Source organism: Saccopteryx bilineata, chromosome 2 (genome assembly GCF_036850765.1).
Source record: "Saccopteryx bilineata isolate mSacBil1 chromosome 2, mSacBil1_pri_phased_curated, whole genome shotgun sequence".
Classification (NCBI taxonomy): Eukaryota; Metazoa; Chordata; class Mammalia; order Chiroptera; family Emballonuridae; genus Saccopteryx; species Saccopteryx bilineata.
Window position 1 is genome coordinate 343545805 of NC_089491.1, and position 24145 is coordinate 343569949.

At 49.2% G+C, this 24145-nt stretch overlaps 3 gene segments (V, D, J or C); all 3 read left to right on the forward strand.

Moving 5' to 3' along the window:
- The window catches only part of LOC136326481 (T cell receptor beta constant 1-like), a 224555-nt gene that overhangs the window by 49934 nt on the left and 150476 nt on the right, over positions 1 to 24145 (forward strand).
- On the forward strand, positions 903 to 1684 carry LOC136326485 (T cell receptor beta variable 4-2-like). The segment is given in 2 exon segments: positions 903 to 1071; positions 1184 to 1684. Coding segments are annotated over 2 exon segments (531 nt in total).
- On the forward strand, positions 6353 to 7051 carry LOC136324623 (T cell receptor beta variable 5-5-like). The segment is given in 2 exon segments: positions 6353 to 6401; positions 6534 to 7051. Coding segments are annotated over 2 exon segments (567 nt in total).

The following is a 24145-nucleotide window of genomic DNA, read 5'->3' on the forward strand; positions in this document are numbered from 1 at the left end:
TGTTGTCATGTGTGAAGTGGTGGCCAGAGAGTGGGGAGTTTTATGCTGACCACAGTGATTGGGGACATCTGTCTGGAGTGGAAATGGTAGAGGGAGAAGTCACCAATCAGGAGCAACAGGGTGAGGGCTCTGATCCCAGGCGTCTGATCGAAAGATTTCACTAAAAACACAGGACTCTGGGCTCCAGGGGAAAGTGAGGGGAGAGGCTGTGAGTCCCCATCTGTGGCCACAAAAGACGGGTCCTGTGATCTCCTCAAGTGTCTCACCTCTGTTCCTGCAGGTTCCGGGCTTGCCGGTGTCATCTCCCAGCACCCACGCAGGGCCATCCGTGCGCGTGGGACCCCCGTGACCATCCAGTGCAGGGCTGTGGACTTCCAGGCCACAGTTGTGTTTTGGTATCGTCAGTTCCCCGGACAGGGCCTCACACTGATGGCAACATCTAACCAGGGCATCTCTTCAACATACGAAGAAGGCTTTAATGAGACCACATTCCCCATCAGCCATCCAAACCTGACATTCTCAGCTCTGACGGTGGCGCGGGCACACCCTGCAGACAGCAGCCTCTACCTCTGTGGGGCCAGTGACACAGCGCTGGGCCCTGATCAGAGGCCCAAGCAGGAACCTCTGCCCCCCGTCCCCACCCACCGTCCCCTGGAGCCATGAGGAAGGAGGTGTTGGGGAGAAACCACAGCCCCTCTGATGGAGACACGTGTGTGTGTGTGTGTGTGTGTGTGTGTGTGTGTGTGTGTGTGTGTGTGTGTGTGTGTGTGTGTAGAAAGTAACGAAGTAATAGGAAGGGATTCTTGGTCTGAACAGTATAAACCTGGACTGTTTTCCTGACTCTGATATGTGAGCAACAGAATCTACATGAGGCACCAAAGGGGAGGAAGGACCATCCCCTGGGGCCTGACAGTGACATCATAGGTAGAACCACCAACCAAGACCAAGGACACCAGAGCCCAGCACCCCCCTTCAGGACAGCATGTCCTAGTGAGATGGTGTCACTCAGTCCTGGCCCCACCATGGGCTGCAGGCTGCTCTGCTGTGTGGCTTTCTGTCTCCTGGGAGCAGGTGAGTGTCGGGTGCAAATGGGCTGCCCTTGGACTCCAAGCCATTCCCCTGTGGCTGCAGCAACACCCTTCCTCCTGGGCTTTGTCTGAATTTTGCCCCTTTTCCCCAACAGTCCGCATGGACTCCGGAGTTACTCAGAAACCAAAACACCTGGTAACGGGGATGAGGAGTAAGAAGTCTCTGGAGTGTGAACAACACCTGGGCCACAGTGCTATGTATTGGTACAAACAGAGCGCTCAGAAGCCACTGGAGCTCATGTTTACCTACAACTATAAGGAACTCGTTGACAACATGACTGTCCCGAGCCGCTTCACACCCAATAGCACAGACAGCTCTCAGTTACACCTGCACATGGACGCGCTGCAGCCGGAAGACTCCGCCGTGTACCTCTGTGCCAGCAGCAGAGACACAGCCGTGCAGAGTCGCCTCCTGCTGTGCAGAAATCCCCGGGGGCCAGCCAGGAAGCTGTGGGGAACCCAGGCTCGGTTCAGCATTTCCCGTGAGGCCCGAGACAGACATCTCAGACCAGAACACTGCCTGTCGCCTCACTGGCTGCGGCAATACTAAATTATCTGCCTGGGGCAAGCTGTCGGCTTCCGCAAAGATAAAACAGCTTCTGTTCGTTCCTAATCATCAAAAATCCTTGGGGAGTCCATCTGCAGTCCATCTCATGACCTCTTGTTTTCTCTCACAATATAAATCCAAAATCAACTAGAAGTATGTGTCTACCTCTAGTTTAAAAAAGAAAAACAGTGCAAATGGTAAAAATCTTTTGTAATTTAAACACATCCCAGGATTTTTGTCTTCTTGCATCTTGGCCAAGGCAAAATCTCAGTTACTGCCTGAACACGCCACACGGGGGCACTGTAGAGCTGACACTCTCCAAAGGTTTCTGGGGCAGCACATGGGGACAGAGCTAGCTGCCTGGGACCCAGAGGGTTAAGGAATAGGCTTGCTTGTGCTTTTATCTACTAAAAGGCTCAATAGTGTACACACTAATTTGCAGGTGCTGCCCCAGCCGGGAGCCATGAATTCCTACTGTGCAGTGGTTAGGGAGGCTTTCTGAGCTCACAATGTTAAGTAAAGGGCGCAAAGTTGGGAGCAGGCAGCCTGCATGCCCTGGGCACAGAGACAGGGTCTGCATAAAGACAGGGCCGCCTACACCAGCCCCGTCCAGCCCCACAGGTCATGCAAGAGGCTTTGCAGGACAAAGCAGGGTACCTGCATCCGCTGAGACCCAGCAGAGGCAATGACATCAGAGCAGTGACATCACTACCTGCCCTCTAATCAGAGAAGAGTGCCCAGAATGTCAGCTCTCAGAGGACCAGAGCTCTGAGCAGGGAGACTCCGGCCCAGCTCTGCCCCACCCCGCCATGGGCTCCAGGCTCCTCTGCTGTGTGGCCCTTTATCTCCTGGGAGCAGGTATGTGCTCGGCCCAGGTGGGGCATCTCTGGTGTAAGCCTGACAGCGCCTGACTCCAAGGCCCCATCGGGCCCCTCCCCTGCTCCTTCTCTAGCTCCTGTCTCCCTCCCTCACAGGCCCGGTGCATTCTGGAGTCACCCAAACTCCAAGACACCTGATAAAAACCAGAGGACAGAAGGTGACACTGAGATGTTCCTTTCTCTCTGGGCACCGCTCTGTGTACTGGTACCAGCAGGCCCGGAGCCAGGGACTCCAGTTCCTCATAGAGTATTACAACGGGGAGGAGAGAGAAAAAGGAAACTTCCCTGAGCGGTTCTTGGTGCAGCAGTTTCTTAGCAACTACAGCTCGGAGCTGACCATGAGCTCGCTGGGGCTGGGGGACTCGGCCGTGTATCTCTGCGCCAGCAGCCTTGACACAGCCCTGCGGTGTCACCTGTGTGCTGTGCTCAAACTTCCCAGTGCAGCGCGGAGCAACCTCAGAGCTGCTGGGTTGTCTGTGAGAACCCGGGGCGGTGGGGGGAACTCAGAGCGAGGTGGGGCCCCGGGGAGTGCAGCCTCGGCTCTTCCGGGACAACAGAGGACAGGAAGGTGTGCTCAGAGGCCGATGCTCCCTCCTCACGTTCACTGGTCACCTTCCTCGCCTGCCGCTCTGGTGGACAGGGCAGAGGAAGGGCTGGATACCTGGTGCCTCTTATTTTGGAGTGGGGGCAGTTCATTTGAGGATCAAAATTATTAGTTAAATGTATACTCGAGAGCCTGACCAGGCGGTGGTGCGTGGATAGAGCATCAGACTGGGATGCAGAGGACCCAGGTTCGAGACCCCGAGGTCGCCAGCTTGAGTGCGAGCTCATCTGATTTGAGCAAAAGCCCACCAGCTTGAACCCAAGGTCGCTGGCTCCAGCAAGGGGCTAATCGGTCTGCTGAAGGCCCGCGGTCAAGGCACATATGAGAAAGCAATCAATGAACAACTAAGATGTTGCAACATGCAATGAAAAAACTAATGATTGATGCTTCTCATCTCTCTCCGTTCCTGTCTGTCTGTCCCTGTCTATCCCTCTCTCTGACTCACTCTCTGTCTCTGTAAAAAAAAAAAAAAAAAAAAAAGGTAAATGTATACTCGAGAAAACAGAATCACAGAAGATAATCATTTGCTTTATAATTTCAGAGGAAGAAATTGAGATTCAGGGAAAGTCTAGGGAAGAAAATATGATCCAAGATGATTGAAAACAGAGATAGAACTGCAAGACGTGGTTATTTGTAACACTGTCACTTTTCTCCCCTCTTCCAAAGTCTCCACACCCGGGAGGTATAGAGCAAGGCCTTAGAGCGCGGCCACCCCCGGGGCGGTGCCGGGAGAGGCCATCACCACACCACGTTGTGAGAACCCGCAGTTGGTTCTGACTTCTTCCTTCTTGACTACTTATCCCAATTGTGCCTTCTTGGGGGACAGTCAAGTACCCCCTCAAACTCAGAGGAAGGAATGTCCCCCCTGACTATAAACAGGCAGTGGTGCTCCACCTCCCCCCCAAATAAGCATCACTGCCCAAGTTCAGTGACCTTCAGAGCAGCGCATCTAGGCAGCCTCAGGGTGAGCCTCGGTCTCTGACCCCTCAGCTCTGCGCAGCACTTCCTGAGACAGGGATGGCGGATGGCTTTCACATCCTCTGCATCCGCGCCTGCTCCTCACGTGGCCCGGAAGGCCCTCCCTTCTCCCCGCACAGCACGGAGACTGCTCACCTTGTGAGGACAGGCTCAGCCGGGCCTTCTCAGTTGCCTCTGACCCTGACCCTTCACAGAACTAAAGCACTGACTCTTCTGCTCTGGCAGCTGTAACAAAATGCCACCCACAGGGCTTCTTCCACAGCAGACGTTCATTTCCCCACGGCTGGAGGCTGGACCCCCGAGAGTAAGGGGCTAGGGCTGGTTTCTGGGGAAGGTTCTAGTCCTGGTTTGCAGATGGCCGATGGCCCCCTGCGTGCTCATACGGTCTTTCCTTTGTGCTTGGACGGACAGACAGAAAGCTCTCTGGGGTCTCCCCCTCTGATGAGAGGGCCACCCGTCCTAACAGATTAGGGTCCCCACCTTATCTCCTCACTTATTTTAAGCTCCCTAAAAGCTCTGTCTCCAGGTGCATGCACATCGGGGGTTAGGACTTCACCATATAAATTGGGGGGGGCATAATTCTCTTCAAAACAACAAACAACATTCCCCCCTTCCTTTACTTTCATAGGAAAAACTAAGTTACGATTAATGCACTTTGATACTCGTGAAATGAATAAATGAATGACCGCTTCTAGAGAGCCATGGAATGTTATTAGTCACTCCACTATTTTCCTTCCCTAGGTCCCCTCCTATCTGAAATGCAGCAGGGAGTCCCTGGGGGGAACACGGGGCTTTCTGCAAACTGTGTGGTATTCTGAGCAGCAGTGTCCTCATAACCAGGCCAGATGACCAGGCTATAAAGCGCCCTGGCTGAATCCAAGTGACATGGGCCCTGTTCTGCCTGGGACAGAGAAAACTATGTCACAGTGGCATTTACCCAGTCCCTGAGCCTGTACAAAATTCTCCCTCACACTCCACCAACCACGTCATTAGAGACATCACCAGTCAACATTGAAGGTGTTTCTTCTACATGAACCTGAACAGCAGATTTAAAAATTGCTGTGCTCAGTAATAGAACTTTGGCCTTCTTGCCACTTAAAGGGTGTGTGTGTGTGTGTGTGTGTGTGTGTGCATGCGCGTGTGGGTATATATTAAAGTCATCCTGCCAGTGAGCAGAGCATCTGGGTAATGACGGCAGATGTCAGCCCAACTGGGTCCATCTTAACTAGAGCTCGCAGGGTGTGTATCTCAAGACCGTATAATCTCAGAAACAAGTAGGTAAAATGTACAAGCCCTCTTTATGAAAATGCACTATTTAAAGGGTGGTGATAATTAAATACAGATTGGGAGCTACGTGGATCTGACACAGGAGGGGCTGTGGACTGCAGTGGTTCCAGGCAGGGTCCATGTGGGACCGGCAGACTGTGTATCTTAATGGCCAATGTTATTCTGGCCCGTCTCTCCCTTCTTAGCATAGTGATGGCGATTACTTCATCCAGTATTCATTAGTCGAAATGTTGTTTCATATATTCTTATCCTCCAAAACAAAGGGCGGTAATTGAAAATCAATCCTGAATCAGCCAGGCTGGGATAACAGCAGAGTCAGTGAGTGTGAGGGTGGGGTGGGGGCCCGCAGGGGTGATGGGTGGGGAGAATTTGTTCTCCTAATATAGACAGCTGTGAATCCAGGAGACTGTGGGTAGCCCACCACTGGGAGGCGCTGTGGACCGTCAGTTCTGCAAGCAACCCTGAGAGGGCTGAGGGGGTGGCCTAGGCAAGCACAGCCTAAGGGAACTCTGGGCTTCCTGTTTGCATGGGGGAAGCAGTTTGAGGCCACTGAGTGGGTCCTGGGAACATATGTGGAGCTCACATGGACTCCTCACTGCCAGAAACTGGACATGTGCCGTGATCCTCAGTATGTGCCCAGGGGGCAGGCTCCCTGAGCCCACAGGGGCCTTGGGGGTGGTGTAGGGCTTGGGATGGCAAGGGCTGCATAATTAGTATCAGGCTGGGGCAGGCAGAGGTTAATAAGGTATACTGTGAACATATGGGGACAGTGCTCAACCTGCAGCCACCCCTGCAGGGGCTGTTCAGGACAGGGGGACAGTGGGCCCAGAGGCAGCCTACATGGCGATCTCCATCAGAGCAGTGACGTCACAGGCATCTGCTCCTATCAGGGAGCTGGGAGGTCCAGGATTTCAGACCGCTCACCCCATGACACCCCGCCCCGAGCTAGGTGTCGTCTCGGGATACTGCCATGGGCCCCAGGCTCCTCGGCTGGGTGCCCCTTTGTCTCCTGGGAGCAGGTGAGCCCCGGACACCCTGTCTAAGCCTCTGACAGGTGTTCGCCATCCCTGAGACACGAGCCTGCTGGTGGTGGCTGCAGGGGGGACTTCCCTGTCCTCGGCCCCCAGCCTCTGTCTGTCTCCTCCCAACAGGCCCAGTGGACTCTGCAGTCACCCAGAGCCCCAAACACCTGATCAAAGCAAGGAACCAGTCAGCGACCCTGCACTGTTCCTTAATCTCTGGTCACCGCTCTGTGTACTGGTACCAGCAGGCCCGGGGCCAGGGCCCCCAGTTCCTCGTCCAGTACTACAATGAGGAGGAGAGTGCAAAGGGAAACTTCCCTGAGCGGTTCTCCGTGAAGCAGTTTCTTCGTAACGACAGCTCGAAGCTGAGCATGAGCTCCCTGGAGCTGACGGACTCGGCCGTGTATCTCTGCGCCAGCAGCCCTGACACAGCCCTGAACGACCGACAGCCCCCTGTACAAAAACGCGCCCGCCCCGGCGCAGGAAGTGACTGTGAGGGTGGCAGCCAGCCAGACAGGCGCAGGAGGGCACAGCCGACTGCCTTTCTCCCAGGCGCTCTTCCTGCTGCTGAGAGATGTGCTAGGTTTTTAGCACTCACAGAAATCATGCCACTCATAAGTCCTTATTTTGCCCGTTTATATATCTGATGGGAAGTAAGGTTCCCGGGTCTCATGTGGCATAACTGGTGGAGCAAGAAAGCAAACAAGTCTGTTCCTCGACTCTTGGGGTTGCTGCCTCCACCCCCAGCCCTGTCCCCACATCTGGCTTCCCTTTTCCAGGTCCAGGTGAGTGGGCCAGATAGCACCATGCAGCACCTGTGATGGTCACAACCTCTTCCCAGACAGCTTTGAGGAGCATTCGGCTTCAAGGCAATGGATACCCACTGACCCTTCATTGTGACAACTGAGAAAGTCACTATTTTCCGCACGGTAGCCAACATCTGGACCCGGGCCACGTGCTATCTTTGACGGAGGCTGTGGGGGAAGAAGGCTTCCCAGGTGTGTCTTCCCAGCTGCTTGGCAGAAGGAATGGGACACTTGCCAAGAGAAGGCAGTCTCCTGCACACAGACACAATCCCCTCGAGGGAAGTGAACAAGAGTATTATTATTCCTTTGTTCCTTTTGCTCAATCATTTCTGCTCCCATATTTTGCACAGAGTATTATGTCACATAAACACAGAAAATAAAAATAAGTCTGCTTGGGTCCTTTGAGAGTTTTAAGGTCTAAGTTGTCAAGTCTCCCGAGTTAATGGTAATCTCATCTGAAAACACCCTCGCAGGGACACCCAGAATGATGTTCGAACAGATTACCTGCACACGCCACGGCTCAGTCCAGTGGACACACTAAACGGACCATCGCACCATCTTCCAGGGCTGTACAGAGGTGGAATGAGGATGAAATAGGACATAATGGAAATCTAGGTATCTGGATTCCCTTTGTTAATCTCTGATAGGAACTGTTGAGGGGGAGGCTATGTGCAGAGGTAGATATGGACACACTTTGCCTTGAAACCCAGCTATGAAATGATCATCAAAAGGTCTTTGTAGCTGGCAAAGCTATTTCGATACAACGTATTTACTTATTTTTCACTCATTTCTTTTGTCCCGCACCCATTCATTTAATTTCTTTGTAACGATATTCTGACAAAAGTCCACCATTTCCAGGGAAATGGTGTTCAGTTCCCATCAAATACACACACAGAGCCCGAGTGCCCCTCCCACATTGTGTGCGGGGCTGAGCAGACCACGGGCACTAGAGACGTCACCAGCTGGAACATCTTACGTTGGGAAAAGAGTTCCCCCCCTTCACCTTGGTCTCAAGTGTCCAAATTATAACACAGGACGCTTGAGCTAGAAAGTCCCCCTTCAGTTTGGGCTTTGCCTGGGCACCAGTGTCCTAGGCTTTGTGCCCTCTGTGTCCAGGACCAGAGAAGTCCCGGGTACAGACATGAAACCCATGTGTGGGCTGTCCAGGCCCCAGGTCCAGGCTTGTCACTGCGGTTCCAACATCAGGCGCCTCCTCCAAGTCTGACTTTAGACTCTGTGTCCTTCTCTCCCAGGCCCCGAGAGGTCGAGTCACTCAGCCCCTGACATGTGAGAACCAGCCCCTCGGGAGGCCGTCGCAGATCTGAAATTCAGAGTCACGTACTTGAAGCCGGCTGCACCATTTGCAGGGATCGTGGTTCAACTCGGCACCCGATGGTCCTGACCACAGATCACTGAAGCAGGGAAGGGGTCCTCCTAAGCGCGGGGCTGTGTGCACGTTCGCTACAGGTGGTCTAAGAACCATGATACTCATGTAATTAATGCAGCAATTCTTCACAAGGAGATAGTCCCCATGAAATGATGCCTCAAATGAAAACAGAGCATTTTTTACTCACTCACCCTGGAGCCAGTCACCTTTGCCTGTGTCCCTCACACAGCTACGATCCTCGGTGCCTGGAGGCCACCTGTAGAGCTGGGAAGCCACAAAGACAGGTCACACGGGCGTGAGCCAGATCAGTGGCCACTGTCTCACCCCAAACACGGGAGCCAGTGTTCTGGCAGCATTTGATAAGAAATGGAGCAAAGCTATTCCTCACATAAAAATAATCCTGTGCCTGAGGTCTAGCCACCAGAGGCCAGGAGAACACTGTGGGTGGATGGACGTGGATGGGATGATGGACACGTAGACACAGTAGCAAAGGTGCTTGAGGGACTATTTGGGACCCAAGAGTCAGAAAAAAAAGGCATCAGAAATCCATCAGGATTTTCTCTCAGATTCAAAAGTACAGAAAGATGCAGATACACAAACACCGGAGTATTAATTAGTGAAGATCTATAATGACAGGAATAAAATAGACCTAAAGTTACACACCATTTACACAAAGGTTCAGGATGACTTGTAACACTGTGTCACCTCAGCTCCAAGCATTCTTCTCACTCTGAACTGTCCACTTGTACGCTGACTTTTGATTTGACGCTCTGGGGGGAGGGGTGTGGCTCCCTCCTGGTGACAAGTCAGCTCTGGGGTCCAGGCAGTGAGAGTGACATGTCAGAATGAGTTCCTGGAGAGCCCTGTTCCCTTCTGTCAGCACGCAGCCCCAGAGGCACGCTCCGCCCGCCCAGCCCCGGCCATGAGTGGTGGCCTCCTGTGCTGTGTGGCCTTGGGTCTCCTGCAGGCAGGTGAGTCTGGGGCTGGGTCCCCTCCACTGACAACCATGTCAGGGTCCCAGCACTCAGCTTTGCCGTGGAGGCTGCAGCATTTGTTTGCTTTTCTCCTCCTCAGGTCTGGTGACCGCTGGCATCACTCAGACCACAAAAACCCAGATTATGAAATCAGGACATAAAGTGACATTGACATGTGCCCAGGACATGAACCACAACTACATGTACTGGTATCGCCAAGACCGGAGCCATGGGCTAGTGCTTATCTATAACTCGTTCGGTGTTGGGGTCATCAACAAAGGAGATGTCCCTAATGGCTACAGTGTCAACAGATCAAAGGCAGAGGACTTCCCCCTCACGCTGGAGTCAGCTACCCCCTCCCAGACATCTGTGTACTTCTGCGCCAGCAGTGACTCCACAGTGCCACACGGCTGCCTCCTCTTTGCACAAAAAGGCAAGGAAGGCCGGGCACCACGACTCGACGGAGCCCTGTGCAAACCCCTACTCCCTGGGGATCCCAGTGTACCGTGTCTGCAGGGTGAACCTTGTTGTGAGCGGAGATCTACCTCCAGGGCAGTGTCTGCATGGCCTGGACCGGGCCCAGAGCCTCAAGCACATTCATCTCCACTGTTGCCATCTGTCTGTCTGTCTGTCTGTCCTCTGCAGCTGCCCCAATGGCTGAAAAGGAGCTTCCCCAACTCTAGCCTTCCTTGTCATCAGCATGAACCTGATGCCTCCAGGATGGGCCATTGTCGGTAAACCAGATCCATCCAGACCCCTGGTATATAATATTACACCCTAGTGTCTTAGGTCAATGGAGCTGAGCCTTCTTTCATAAAGAAGGTGTAAGAAATCTTGTCTTTAAATGCATGGTGACTCCGAAGGACATGGGGCTTTGCTACGGGCCATGGAGACATAACACTACCTGGCGGTTCATGAACAGAGAGAGGGCAGTGGGTCGTGACCTGCCAACGAAAGAGGAGCTTCCCAGTCAGACCTTTTCCCAGAGCGTCATTTTATCTTGTACCTCTGAATAGGTCAGTTGACAGAAACAGAGATGCTCGCAGGACATCCCGAATTCACCCTCTGGCATCTTTTATTGATGGTGCTAGTGACATGTCTTAGTGTAATGCCCGGCAGACGGGAGTGACCAGTGAGTGAGATGCAGAGGGTGAGACCTCACATCCAGACGGGCCGGGAGTCCAGAGTGACAGCCGAGCACTGATTTTGTTGGAAGAGGAGCTTGTACCTACTTAGATTAGTCATCCAAGTGGGCTGTAGTGTACACCACCTGTCGCAGAGGGTGGGTGATCTACAGTGATGTCACCATGGAAACTGCACTGTGGAGACAAAGATGTCCCTCCTCCTCTGCACATGCTCTCAAGGATCCCGACCTGGTGATTCCTGTGCTGACCCTGCCATGGGCATCAGGCTCCTCTGCTGGGTGACCCTCTGTCTCCTGGGGACAGGTGAGTCCTCAGAAGTCCAAGCAGTTTCACTTTGTGTGTGTGTGACAATTACAACTATTTTTCCTCATTCTATCCCCAACTTCTGTCCCCACAGGTCACACAGACACTGAAGTCTCTCAGTCTCCCAGGCACAGAGTCAGAGAGAAGGGATGGGATGTGGTTCTCAGTTGTGATCCAATTTCTGGACACACTGTTCTTTACTGGTACCAACAGATGCTGGAACAGGGCCCAAAGTTTCTGATGTACTTCCAAGGCAAGGATCCCGTGGACACATCAGGGATGCCTAACACTCGATTCTCTGCTCAGAGACCGAAGGGCACCTCCTCCAACCTGACTATCCAGCGTGCAGAGCCGGGGGACTCGGCCGTGTACCTCTGTGCCAGCAGTAACCACAGCGTGGCACCACCACCTCCGCCCTGCTCACAAACCTGCCTCTCTCCTTGCAGCTACAAGAGACCCTAAAGGGGCCCTTCTTCGCTCTCCACTCCCCAACAGAAAGAAGTCGATTTGGATGTCAGCTCTCTTTTTGGTAGAAAGAGATCACAAATGATTGCCTGGAATGTTGTGGCTAGAAATGTTGGGGTCTAGGAGTCCCCAAGGCAGCTCAGCGCTGCAAGACACAGACTGTGTGTCCCGGACATGAACAGTTTTCCATAGGACCGTGAGGCTGCTGTCCCCAACATAGCTTTCCTTCTGTGAAAGTCACCTTCCCCTCTGCAAGTGTGGGTGGCTCCGAGAAGGCTGTGAAGATCTCCTCTGGCGTATTCTTCCTCGATAGCCTCTTCTGTCACATCAGAAACTTTCCGCAACATCCATATTCTCCAACCTGGCTCCCTGTTTGAAGTCAAGGTCTTCACAGTGTTTGTTCACTGATACACCCAATGGTCATACAGTGAGACCTTGACCCTTCGTCTGCCTGGTCGGATCAACCCGCTTTATTTTGCTTTTGTTCCCCCACTGCGCCTGTCCTGAGCGCTACACTAACGCACATGCTCGCCATTCTCCGGTTTCATCTTGAGTCCATGAGGCAATCTGATTTCTGGAGACAGTGCGTTACTTGGCGTCCTAACCTTAACTTCCTTGAATTCTTTAGCTCAAGACGACGAGATATTTTCTTGACAATAATGCCTTATTTCTTTTTATTTATTTGCTGAGTTGTGCTGTTATGTATTATTTGTTATAAGTAACTACACTCCTGTTTGTGAGTACAGCTGCATTTACCTGTGACATCTAAAGCCCTGGTCGAGGGGATGGGATTATGGATCCTGGGTTTCCGGGTGTCCTCAGGGATAACTCAATGCCCCAAGACTGGGACTGATGTCATAGACTCGGCCATGATACAGGTGCCCCGGGCCTTGCACAGCTGGTAAGGGGAGCAACTGTCCCTCCAAATCCACTCAAAAATTGTGGTGGCTCAGGACACCAAGTTTATTTCCCCAGAGGATGAGCATCCTTGGAAGGGAGTTTTCCTGGTCTTATCTTAATTGTGGCACCGGCAAAGCACTCCATGCTCTGGTGCCCGTGTCTCCTGGGAGCGAGGACAGCCGGGACCCAGAAGGGAATTTCCTGTCCCTAGTATGTCACCCAGGGTCTTCCTTCCCAGACCTTGTCTCCCATTCTGCCCCCTTCCCACCCATGATCCTAGCAGATTCCACTTCTTTATGACACTATTTTGCACCAAGGTTTCCTTCTCTGCCAGAACACCTCTGTTTTTCCCAAAATCACCCCTCCCTTCCCTGATGCTCAAATCAACAGGTGCACATGGTACAAGTCACTCATTTAGGGTACACTGTCCTTTCTGATCTCAGCTCCAGGCATCCATATATATTTGTCCCCCATCTTCTAGGTCACCTCATTATCTTTCCCGCCCTTTGCTGATCTATATTTTGGAGATAACATCGATTGTCTTTTTTCTTTTTTTCACTTTGCTTTTTTTTTTTTTTTAGTAATGGAGAGGAAAGAGACTCATCATGCTTCAACTTGTGTTTTCCTTCCTGTTTTAGACGAAACACTATTTTCTCCCATCCCCCTTCTCTCCCTTTCAGAGACAGTGTACGAGAAGCTGACCCCAGACTAGAGGAGCTCAGATAATATAGCTGTAGTTACGTAGAACAAGGGGCGATATTAAGCATGATAACTCAAAGGAACAGAGTCAGGGTTAGAATCAGTGTTGGCATGAGGGCTTAAGGACGCTGAGCGTACAATGAACAGAATACCATTTCCAGAATATTCTCCTCGCTGACCATGCAGACACTACCCAGCATTCCCTGGGCCCTTGCAGTAGAAACAAGGATGAAACTCCAGTTGCTGGCCACCAGATGGCACTGTCATGCCACCCACATCTAAGGGATTCTGGGGAGAGAATCTGGGAGAATGGAAAAGGGTTAAGAAACACTTGGCAGGGATCCAACCTTAGACAGATGCTGAAGAAACTTTCAGTTGGTGCTGGGCTACCTAAGGTGGTGGAAGAGGTGGGCGTTCCCTCTGAAGGGTAAGGAAATCCGTGGTTGAAGGTTCAGGTTGGGCAGCCTTGGTGGCAGGGGCAGGTGCAGACAGAGAGGCAGCAGTCTCAGAGGAACGTGGGAACCAGGGCTGGCGTGCTCTCTGAACTCAGCCTGTGGCAGCCACGCCTCTTCTCCCCGTGGGCCACACTGAGCTCCCTCTCTGAGAGGGGTTGTTGATTCAGAGCCAAGTCAGAAGGCTCTTTGGGCCAAAAAGCATCTGCTGGGGTGGGGAAAGGGATATCCCAGGCAGACAGACTGGTCTGTCCACTGGAGAAGGGCCTCTGAAGCTCCTCTCAGTCCCGTGGGTCAGAGCGTTTAGCTGGGACAGCCCCATCTCGCCCTGACCCGGCCATGGGCCACAACCTCTGTAGCCTGACCCTCTGTCTCCTTGCGGCAGGTGAGCTCCACGTGCGGCTGGGGACCGCTGCCCTGGCTCTGCAGAGCCCCAGCTCCAAGCACTCCTCCCACTTTAAAGAGCCAGTCACCCTTCCAGGCTGATCTTTACCTCCATCTGCCTCTTCTGCAGGCCCCGCGGAGGCCGCAGTCACCCAGACCCCAAGACACCACATTATACAAACAGGGAAGAAGATGACCCTGGAGTGTTCCCAGGATACGAACCACTACTCAATGTACTGGTATCGACAAGACCGGGGACAGGGCCTGAGGCTGATCTATTATTCAAGCAGTGAAGGCAGCACAGCCAAAGGGGATGTTCCGGAAGGGTATAGAGTCTCCCGATCCAAGAATAAGCATTTCCCCTTGACGCTGGACTCGGCCAGCACCAGCCAGACCTCAGTGTACTTCTGCGCCAGCGGCGACGACACAGCAGCGCACACCCACATCCTCTCTACACAAAAAGGGCAGCCACAGCGTGAGGGACACTCCTTCCAGAGGCCCCTGTCTCCCCAAGAGGAAACACTGTCCTTACTGTAGCTGTCACCAGACTCCCCAGCAAGGGGGTGTCAGTCTGAGGGACCTCAGTGAGTGTGGCCTTCTGTGTGAACTGAGGTCCCGCATCCTGGGCTGTGCCCATGTATGCATGTGTGTGTTTGTGTGTGTGTGTGTGTGTGTGTGTGTAAATGCAAACAGCACTTACTATTATTCACTCAATTTAAACATTCTGGTAACTGAATGAAGCAGAGGCACAGTGGCATACAACATCAAATTTATATTTCATTGTCTTCTCCATGGAGGAGAACAAAGCTGGAAACAGCTTTAAAAGCCCCTGAGTGACCTGAGATTGTCCAAGTCCAAAACTCTTACATACAGTTGCCCCGGGCATCAAAACCACTGAATACCAAGCAGGAATTCTCTGGAGGAAAAGCTTTCTCAATAATGGACTTATGTAAGACACCAGGAAGCAAACCACTCAGGGGACATGCTGGTAGATGCATCAGAGAACAGCATTAGACCCAGAGATGGCCAACTGCGGAACTGTCAAAGGGAGGCTCCAAAACTAGTCTCGACCCGTGGTCCCAGCGCAGCGCTTTGAGACTTCGGAGGTTATAGAGGGTAACGGGAGAAAGAACCCAATTCTCAACATTCCTTTGACTTAGATTAAAATTCACGAGCTCCTTCAAAGTTTTTTTTGTAAAAATTTACAAAATGATACTGGGTGATAATTTTATTCTCTTCCAGCCCCTGTCTTTGTACAGGTGGAATCCTGCACCCCTAATCAAGGATCCTTAGCTTGGACCCACTAACTTTAATACTGTAAGGTGCATAGTTGGGTTTCCTGGGAGGTACAAACTCCGAGCCCCGGCTGTGCACACAAACATTCTTGTGCGTCGGCAAGGCAGGGTGCTGGCTCTCTCAGAACTGGATCCCCGAGACAAGAGCCAGCTGCTTGTTTGGCAAAAGCTCCATTCACTGACTGGCCAGTCTGTTGAAAGTCTACTTGGAAGACAAAGTGCTGAAACCGATGGATGGCCCAGTTGTCACATTATGGCTTCATGGGATGATCTCACCAGCCTTTGAGAATTTGTTGTTGTTGTTGAAGTGTTTGCTTGGCTACAGCTCTCCCTCAACCGCCGATCTGATCCTCAGCTGTTTGTTGGCAAACTTGCCAGTGTGGCTGATTTGATGCCAAATGTGGGTGCTGTGTATTTCAGTCACCGAGCACTTCTCACCTTCTCAGTATTTTATGTATGTGCGTGCTCCTGCCTCCTCTGGTTTGCGTAGGGCCCGTTTCTAAGTTGGACTATACGGAATACACACACGACATTGTATAGGACTTCCATCTTTTATGCAACTTGTTTGTGTTTTAGTAAGACTGTCTTAAGGTATAATTAATAGCGCACCTGAATTAATACATGAACAGTGTGGGAGAGTTGGACAAGTGCATACTCCATAGTCACCCATGACCCATATCAGATCAAGAACAGTTGTATCACCCATGAGAATCTCCCAACGCTCCTTCCCAGTGGATTTATTTCCCGTGGCTGACCGTTCTACTGATCTTTATCACCATCATTTTGTCTATTCTTGAACCTCATATACATGGAACCACATAGCAAATACTTCTGTTTGATTCATTTTTTTCTCAAAAATTAACATGTTTTAAATGTACTCATTCTACATCCATCACTGGCTTATTCTCACTCTCACTGGGCAGTATTCCACTGTGTACCACATGCGCCTGTCCAGTCTCCCACAGGTGGGTACCTGGGTTGCCCGTGTCTTCAGCTGGGAACTTCCATTGCTTTTGTCTCCTGAGATGCCTGAGAATTACCTAGTGTGGGCTCTGTCACTGCATCCCAAGCCTCCCTGCAGGGCTGCAGCTTCCCATCTGCCCACCGGCCTTCTCAACTGAAGGGTTGCTTTCTTCCTTCTCCATTGGCACCTAATCACTGCCAACGATCAGGAGCAGGATGTCAAGCACTGGGACTCAAAGGTGGTGGAGAAGGAAACACAATGACTTCTCTGTTAGGAAGGGGTTTCCAAGGCACGAACACACCTTGGCTAACATAGAGGCCATGGGCCTGAGACCCTGGGCTGTACTAGGAACGTCCCCTTCTGTGTATCAGTGGGCAATGCTAAAAGCATGGAGTTGAGGGTGTCCTGACCCCCACTCCCACACCCTGGCTGTGCTGCAGGACAATGTGCCTTCCCTTCTTTGTGGTTAGCAAAGGCAGAGTCTCCACCGATGGAGAGCAACCATGCATTGGTCCTTGAAGAGCTGCGGGCATCTTCCTGGGTAGAAAGAACAGCATTATCTAGGACGATACAGGAATAGTCTAAAGGCCCAGTTTTGCCTGAACGATTCAGATCAGTGCCTGAACACCTAATGCGGCTTCCTCTCCTTAGGCGGCAAAGACCAAAAATAGATTCCTTATTTCAAAGAGTCAAACCCTGAAAAGACGGGCATGAGAACATCTACCCGACAGATGACAGCAGCTCTCCCTGCTCACTTGTGAAAACCTTATTTGGGAAAGCTGTGACCTGTTCATAAACCCTGGGACAATGTCACCATCAACACTGTAAGACCACTGCTACCTGACTCAGAACAAAAGCAGAGCATTTCAGAGCCTGTGGAAGTGGAGCTGGTTTCTACTGAGTGTGAAAATGCAGGCACTAGAGGGAGCTCACTTATCTTTCTTGTCAAAGGAAGGGGACTATTCTAAGCTGGAGCTGGAGCAAGAGGTCCGAGCCTCCACCCCCTTTGCAGCTTGAGGACACTTATTTATTTTAGAAGTACCTTAGAAACACAGGAGGCATCAGGATCAGGAATTGAGGACAAAAGTCAGTGTACAGATTAATGAAGTCCTCAAGGGGAATTGCTTTTGGTTTTTTCCCTCCCAAGTTAATAGAAGAACCCAAACCACTTTGATCAGTGCCCACCAGAGGCACCGTTCCATCCCTCAGGGCTTTCAATGGTAAATTCAAGCTGCTTTCAGGGCAAAGAGGTGACAATTCTCCCATCCGGCCCCCTCACTGCTGCCCAAAGCATGGGCAGGGCCAGGCAAACGCAGGAATGAGGCCAGAAATAGGGGAGTTCACAGAGAAGAAGACAATGTCAGCACTTTAGACCTCAACGTTGACGTGCTGTGGAATCCAGGTGGCAATGCCCAGCTGACAACATGAAAAGAACGAGGGACGGGAGGAGACTGGCCAGAGAGGGAGAGTGGGACCCGGGGGACAGAACACGGGCACCAGAGCTCGGAGGGGTGAGAACCCAGCAGTCCACCAGGGTCCATGTATGTTTAAATCCACATTCAAAACACTCTTCTTCATTCATTCTGTGTCTCACAACTTTTCATCTTTTAACATTTCTCATTGTGAGTGACAATAATTTATTTTCCTTGTTAACAGTACTGAGCAAAATGGTGCATCTCAGAAATGCTGGCATCTTAAATATAATTCATTCGTTAGTTAGTGTCAGGCTCTGTGATGTCACTGAACTGGACAAAGGATGACCCCTCCTCCTCTACGCATGCTCACAAGAACCCCGACCTGGTGAACCTCCCATTCTTGTCCTGATTCTGCCATGGGCATCATGCTCCTTTGCTGGGTGACCCTCTGTCTCCTGGACACAGGTGAGTCCTCAGAAGTCCAAGAAGTTTCTCTCTGTGTGTGTGTGTGTGTGTGTGTGTGTGTGTGTGTGTGTGAATTATAATTGTTAGTCCTCATTCTATCCCCAACTTCTGTCTCCACAGGTCACAGAGGCGATACTGGAGTCTCCCAGGCACATAGTCACTGAGAGAGGACAGGATGTTGCTCTCAGGTGTGATTCAATTTCTGGACACACTGTCTTTTACTGGTACCAACAGACGCTGGGGCAGGGCCCAAAGTTTCTGATGTACTTCCTAGGCAAGGAAGCTGTGGACACATCGGGGATGCTGAAGACTCGATTCTCTGCTCAGAGACCGCAGGGCTCCTCCTCCACCCTGACTATCCAGCATGCAGAGCGGGGACTCGACCGAGTACCTCTGTGCCAGCAGTAGCCACAGCGCAGCGCCACCCTCCCTGCTCACAAACCTCATGTGCTCACCTCTCCTCTTAGTTCCCAGAACCCCGAACAAAACAGTGTCCCCTTCCTCCCTCCTCAAGTAGAGCATTTGGTACATTTTTTTCTCTTTTACTGATAGAGGGAGGTTAGGAAATAACCTTGAAACACCAGAACAGGTCATGTTGGGGAATAATAATTCTGGCTTGAGGATTTCTGGGATTCCTCTATATAGGTCAGGATTCTGTCATCAAGACTGAGCACCAGAGCTTAGTCCCACATATAGTGAACTCCCCTCTTGTAAAATACCAAGTTTCAGCACGTTTATAATAAACTCCCAGCACAGAGCATCACCAATTCTCACTGCATCCTGACCCAGGGTGGGCCCGCCAGTACAGTACACTGGTGAGGCCACAGGCCGTCACCAGCCTTACAAATAAACAAGTTAGAATCCTAAGTTAGAACTGTCATCAAAATCAATCATCTGGGAGCAACAGTCACCCACAGTAATACATGTTAGTGTGTGTCCCGTATTGTTTTATTTATTTATTTTTTGATGACCCTATAGTCTTTTTCTCTAGTCCATTTTTAATAGAAATTTTAATTTAGCTTCGTTTAATAAACTACAACCCCGCCTGAGAAGGTGTTAAAGGGAAGTGACTCAAAGAAGGTGTGAGTATCAGTCACAGGAGATGCCCCTTATCCTTAGGCACTCAATTCCAAGACCAGCAAGCGCTGCCTGAACCGGCTGATAGTATCAAACCATCTACATATAAGGTATTTTTTTCCCCTATACATACATTCCTTTACACTGACAGGAAGCACTTCATGGCTTTTTTTTTGCACGTATCTGAATTGGCAGCATCACTACTCTGTTCTTTGGGGACAGTATTAAGTAAAATGAAGGGTAACCTGCACACAAGCACATCATGACAGTCAGTCTGATAACCGAGACAGCTACTAAGTGACCAAGGGCTGGTTGTCTATACAGCGCGGAGACACCAGACAAAGGGATGGCTCGCACCCGGGGTGGGACAGGGTGGGACAGCACGAGACCTCATCACACTAAGCACAATGGTGCATGATTTCTAAATCAGGAATTGTGTATTTCTGGAATTCACCATCTCCTATTTTCTGGACTAAAACATCTCATATTTTTAGGTAACTAAAACCATGGAAAGTACCATACACAAAGGTAAAATGCATCACAACAACAGCAAGACGGGGCACAGGTAAACCGGTAAATAACTCTCCATTGTGAGGGTTTCCTAACCTGTGTCAGGTGGTATACTAGCACCTGAAGGTAGCATGGGGTTATAGCTGACATGCAAATGCACCACTAAAATAACAAACACTGGGGTATAGCAAACAAGCCAACAAAGAGAGACAATGGCAACATTATACATATGTCCAATTAACACACAAGAAGATGTTAAGGAAAAAAGAGCAAAGAACAGATGGGATCAATATTAAACAACTAGCAAAACGACAGACACAAAGGTAATCAGATTGATATTCACTTCAAATCTACATAATCTAAATGCTCCAGTTAAAAAGCATGGATTGTAATACTGAATTACAAATAGCAAAAACAAAAACAACTGTATGCTACCTACCAGAAATGCTCCCTTAAACATAAAGACGCAGGAGGTAAAAGTGAAAGAATGGAAAAGGTATACCAGGGCTGACAGAAATCCAAATAAAGCTGGAGCTTCAATATGAACATCAGACAAAGGAAGTTTCAGGGCCAAGAATATCGTCTGAGAGAACAAAGGTCATAATCTAATGGCAAAAGGGCCAATCGATCAAGAAGACATAGCAATCATAAGTATATAGGCATTCAAAACAAAAACAGAACTATAAAATACTGAAGCAAAAAATGACAAAGAGAAATAGACAAATTCACTAGTCAGAGATTTCAACATCTGTCACTAATTGATTGAACAACTCAACAACAAAATAATAAAATTAGTGAGGCCATAGAAGACATAATAGAATAGTTCACCCAGTAGCAGCAGTATATACATTCTTATAGAGTGAGTACACATGGACCACGTCCCAGGATGGACTACAGAATTTGGGCTTATCAGTAGCAATAAATTTAAAGAATGCAAGTTGTACAAAGCATGTTCTCTGACCACAAAGGAACTAAATTAGAAATCAATAAGAGAAAGAGCTCTGGGAAAATTCCCAAATATTTGGAAAGGAAATAACAATCTTCTAAAACCTCCTCGGGCAAAGAAACAAATCAAAAGAAAAATTACAGCCCTGGCCGGTTGGCTCAGTGGTAGAGGGTCGGCCTGGCGTGCAGAAGTCTCGAGTTCGATTCCCGGTCAGGGCACACAGGAGAAGCGCCCATCTGCTTCTCTACCCCTCCCCTTCTCCTTCCTCTCTGTCTCTCTCTTCCCCTCCCGCAGCGAGGCTCCATTGGAGCAGAGATGGCCCAGGCCCTGGGGATGGCTCCTTGGCCTCTGCCTCAGGCACTAGAGTGGTTCTGGTCGCAACAGAGCGACGCCCCGGAGGGGCAGAGCATTGCCCCCTGGTGGGCGTGCCCGGTGGATCCCGGTAGGGCACATGCAGGAGTCTGTATAACTGTCTCTCCCCGTTTCTAGCTTCAGAAAAATACAAAAAAAATAAAAAATAAAAAAAAAAATAAAAAAAAATTACAAAGGGATTTTAACAGAATGAAGATGAAAATATAACATATCAAGAGTTGTAAGATGTGGTTAAAGCAGTTTGCAGAGGGAAACCTGAAAAATAGGGAATAACTCCTCATCCCGAGACCAGCGCTACTGTGATACTCAAATGAGACAAAGATATTACCAAAAAAAAAAAGAAAAAAGAAGAAGAAGAAAGAAAACATTCAGACCAATATCCCCTATGAACATGAACATGCTTTAATAATCCTGTTAGAATTCCAGTATATCAAAATGCAACATCCAATAAGGATAGTGCACTGTGACCAAGTGGGGTTTATCTCAGGAACATCTAGTCAGTTTAACATTCAAAAGTACGTCAATGTAGTTTAGTATCTTCAACACTGAAAAACAGAAAAATCACATGATCATCTCTATAGATGTTTAAGAAACATTTGATAATATGATCCAATATCTGTTCCTGATAACAACTCTTGGTAAATTAAAATCATTTGGAAGAGTCCTTCCCCTAATCAAGGGCATTTATTAGGAAAACATGTGGTCAATAGACATTTTTGCAGGTAGACTATGGTAAGGTCAAGACACATATTGTAATCCCTAGATCAAACTCTGAAGTAGCACAAAGAGAAAGAATATTGTCACGTCAACAAACTATGCTCAAAAAACAGTATCCATGTGGAAAAATAATGAATTTCAATCCTTCTCTCATTCCTTAAACCGGAAGTGGGCAACCCCTGGCCTCTGCTTGTTCTTAATGGCCCACAAGTCTGCCAATGACATTTACAGTTTTAAGTGGTTGAAAAAAATTTCAAAATAATATTTTGTGACATACGAAAATCATGAGAAATTCAGATTTCTGTATCCATACACAAAGCTTATCGGAACACAGCCACGCCCACTCACGGTCACAGCATCACCAGCTGCGTTATCAACACAGTGGCCGAACTGAGTAGCTGCAACAGAAACCCCCAAATAGTTACCATTTGACCCTTCACCAAAAAGGTTGCTGACTCTTGCCATGAACAAAAATGAGTATAAGATGTTGTCAGTTCAATTCTCCCTACCTTTCTCATGATACATACATACATATATATATACATAAAATGAATATGAGATGGGTCACCGTTCTCAATGATGTTAAAATCTTCCAAAAGAAAGCACAGCAAATTATCTTCATGACCTTGGAGTCGGCAAAGCTTTCTTAGAGGACAAAAAAATATTCTCTTCTTGAAAAGCACATTTTTAAAATAAAAAATTTAAATCATGTTCATCAAAAGATATTAAGGAAAAAATACACATCTATCTGAGAAAGGACATGTATGCAAATAGAAATAATTACTGTAGAGGGTGACGTCATAGTAAGGGCTGCGTGGGAGATACCCTTGAGCTCTCCTCTGGAAATTTCAACAAATTGAACAGCCCTCAAGGAACCGCAGCTGGGCTCAACAGCGCGCCTGAAAGGTTCAAAGGTGGAATCACCCACAGATGGGAAGGGCTGAGAAGGGGCTGGAGGAGGAGAGGCACTCTGGGGGCTCCAGAGAGGGGAGCAACCTGGACTGATGGGGTCTCCTTCTGCAGGGGGGGTGAGATGGAAGGGCAGTGGGGGAGATAATAAACTGTGCCTGGGTCCCAGCTGGTGTTCCCGCAGTCTGCCCGCAGCCCACACTGGGTATACAGAGGAGAGCAAAGTGCAGCTCCCAGCATCCCAGGTCCTGCCTCCCTCCCCGGGGAGTACAGAGAGTGACAGACATACCACACAACTAGTTCTCCAGGACCACTTTCTCCCCAGAAGAAAGAGGTGCCCGGCATCTGGTCCCCTGCTCTGTTGAGACAAGGGAGGAGCGCCAGAGACAGGAGTTTGCCATTGCTGAAGGCAAAAAGCCAAGCTATGAAGCCCTCACAACACACCCCGCCCATCATCCTAACCGCAGCCCCGCCTCCATCCTTATGGCAGCAACATGGCCAGGGAGGTCAGCCCAGGAACTTTGCTGACCTGCAACTTGTAATCCAGTGCCATCTACTAGAAGAAAATAGGAAAACCTCTCAAAACTGAACTTCCTTCTTTTTTTTCCTTTTGAATTTCATCTTTCATGTATATACATATATATATATATGTAGTTTTATATATATAAAATTTTGTCTGTGGTTGTTTTGTTTGTTTTTGATTTGGGGGGTTGCGCTTTGTAGGTGTTCTCTTTTCATTATTTTTTTTAATTTCTCTTAAAAAATTTTAAATTATTTTAGTTGTTTTTTGTTAGATTTCTTAACAAGACCACTCTCAAATGCCATCAAGGAAGAAGGAAATAAATAGCATGGCTACATAAGAAAGAGATGTAGTTCAGAAAGAAAATGAAAACTCTCCAGAAAGCGATCTCAATCACATTAAACCTTGGAGTTAAATGATAGAGAATTCAAAATTGAAGTTCTGAAAATAAATGAGATGTGAGAAAACACTGATAGGCAATTCAACGAGCTCAAAAAACAAACAAACAAAAAAAAAGATCATGAACAAAATTAATACTTCACTAAGGAGACTAAAACTTTAAAAACACAGAAGACAAACTCAATACATGAACTGAAAAATAAGGTAGCAAGTTTAGCTAATAGAACAGGACAGATAGAGGAGAGAATCAATGATAATCAACAACAGGCAAATAGAGATGCTACAGAAAGAAGAAGAGACTCCAAATTTTTAAAATTGAGAGCTCTATAAGAATTGTCTGACTCCATCAGAAAGAACAATTTAAGAATAATGGGTATATCAGAAGAAGAGAGGGTGAAGGGAATGGAGAGTCTATTCAAACAAATAATTGATGAGAACTTCCCAAGCCTGTGGAAAGAGTTAATCCTCAAATCCAAGAAGCAAATAGAATGCCGAATTACCTCAACCCAAATAGAACTACTCCAAGGCACATCATAATAAAATCGTCATAAATCAGTGACAATGAAAGAATCCTCAAGGCAGCTAGGGAAAAGAAGAACCTAACATATAAAGGAAAGCCCACTGAGTTATTGTAGAC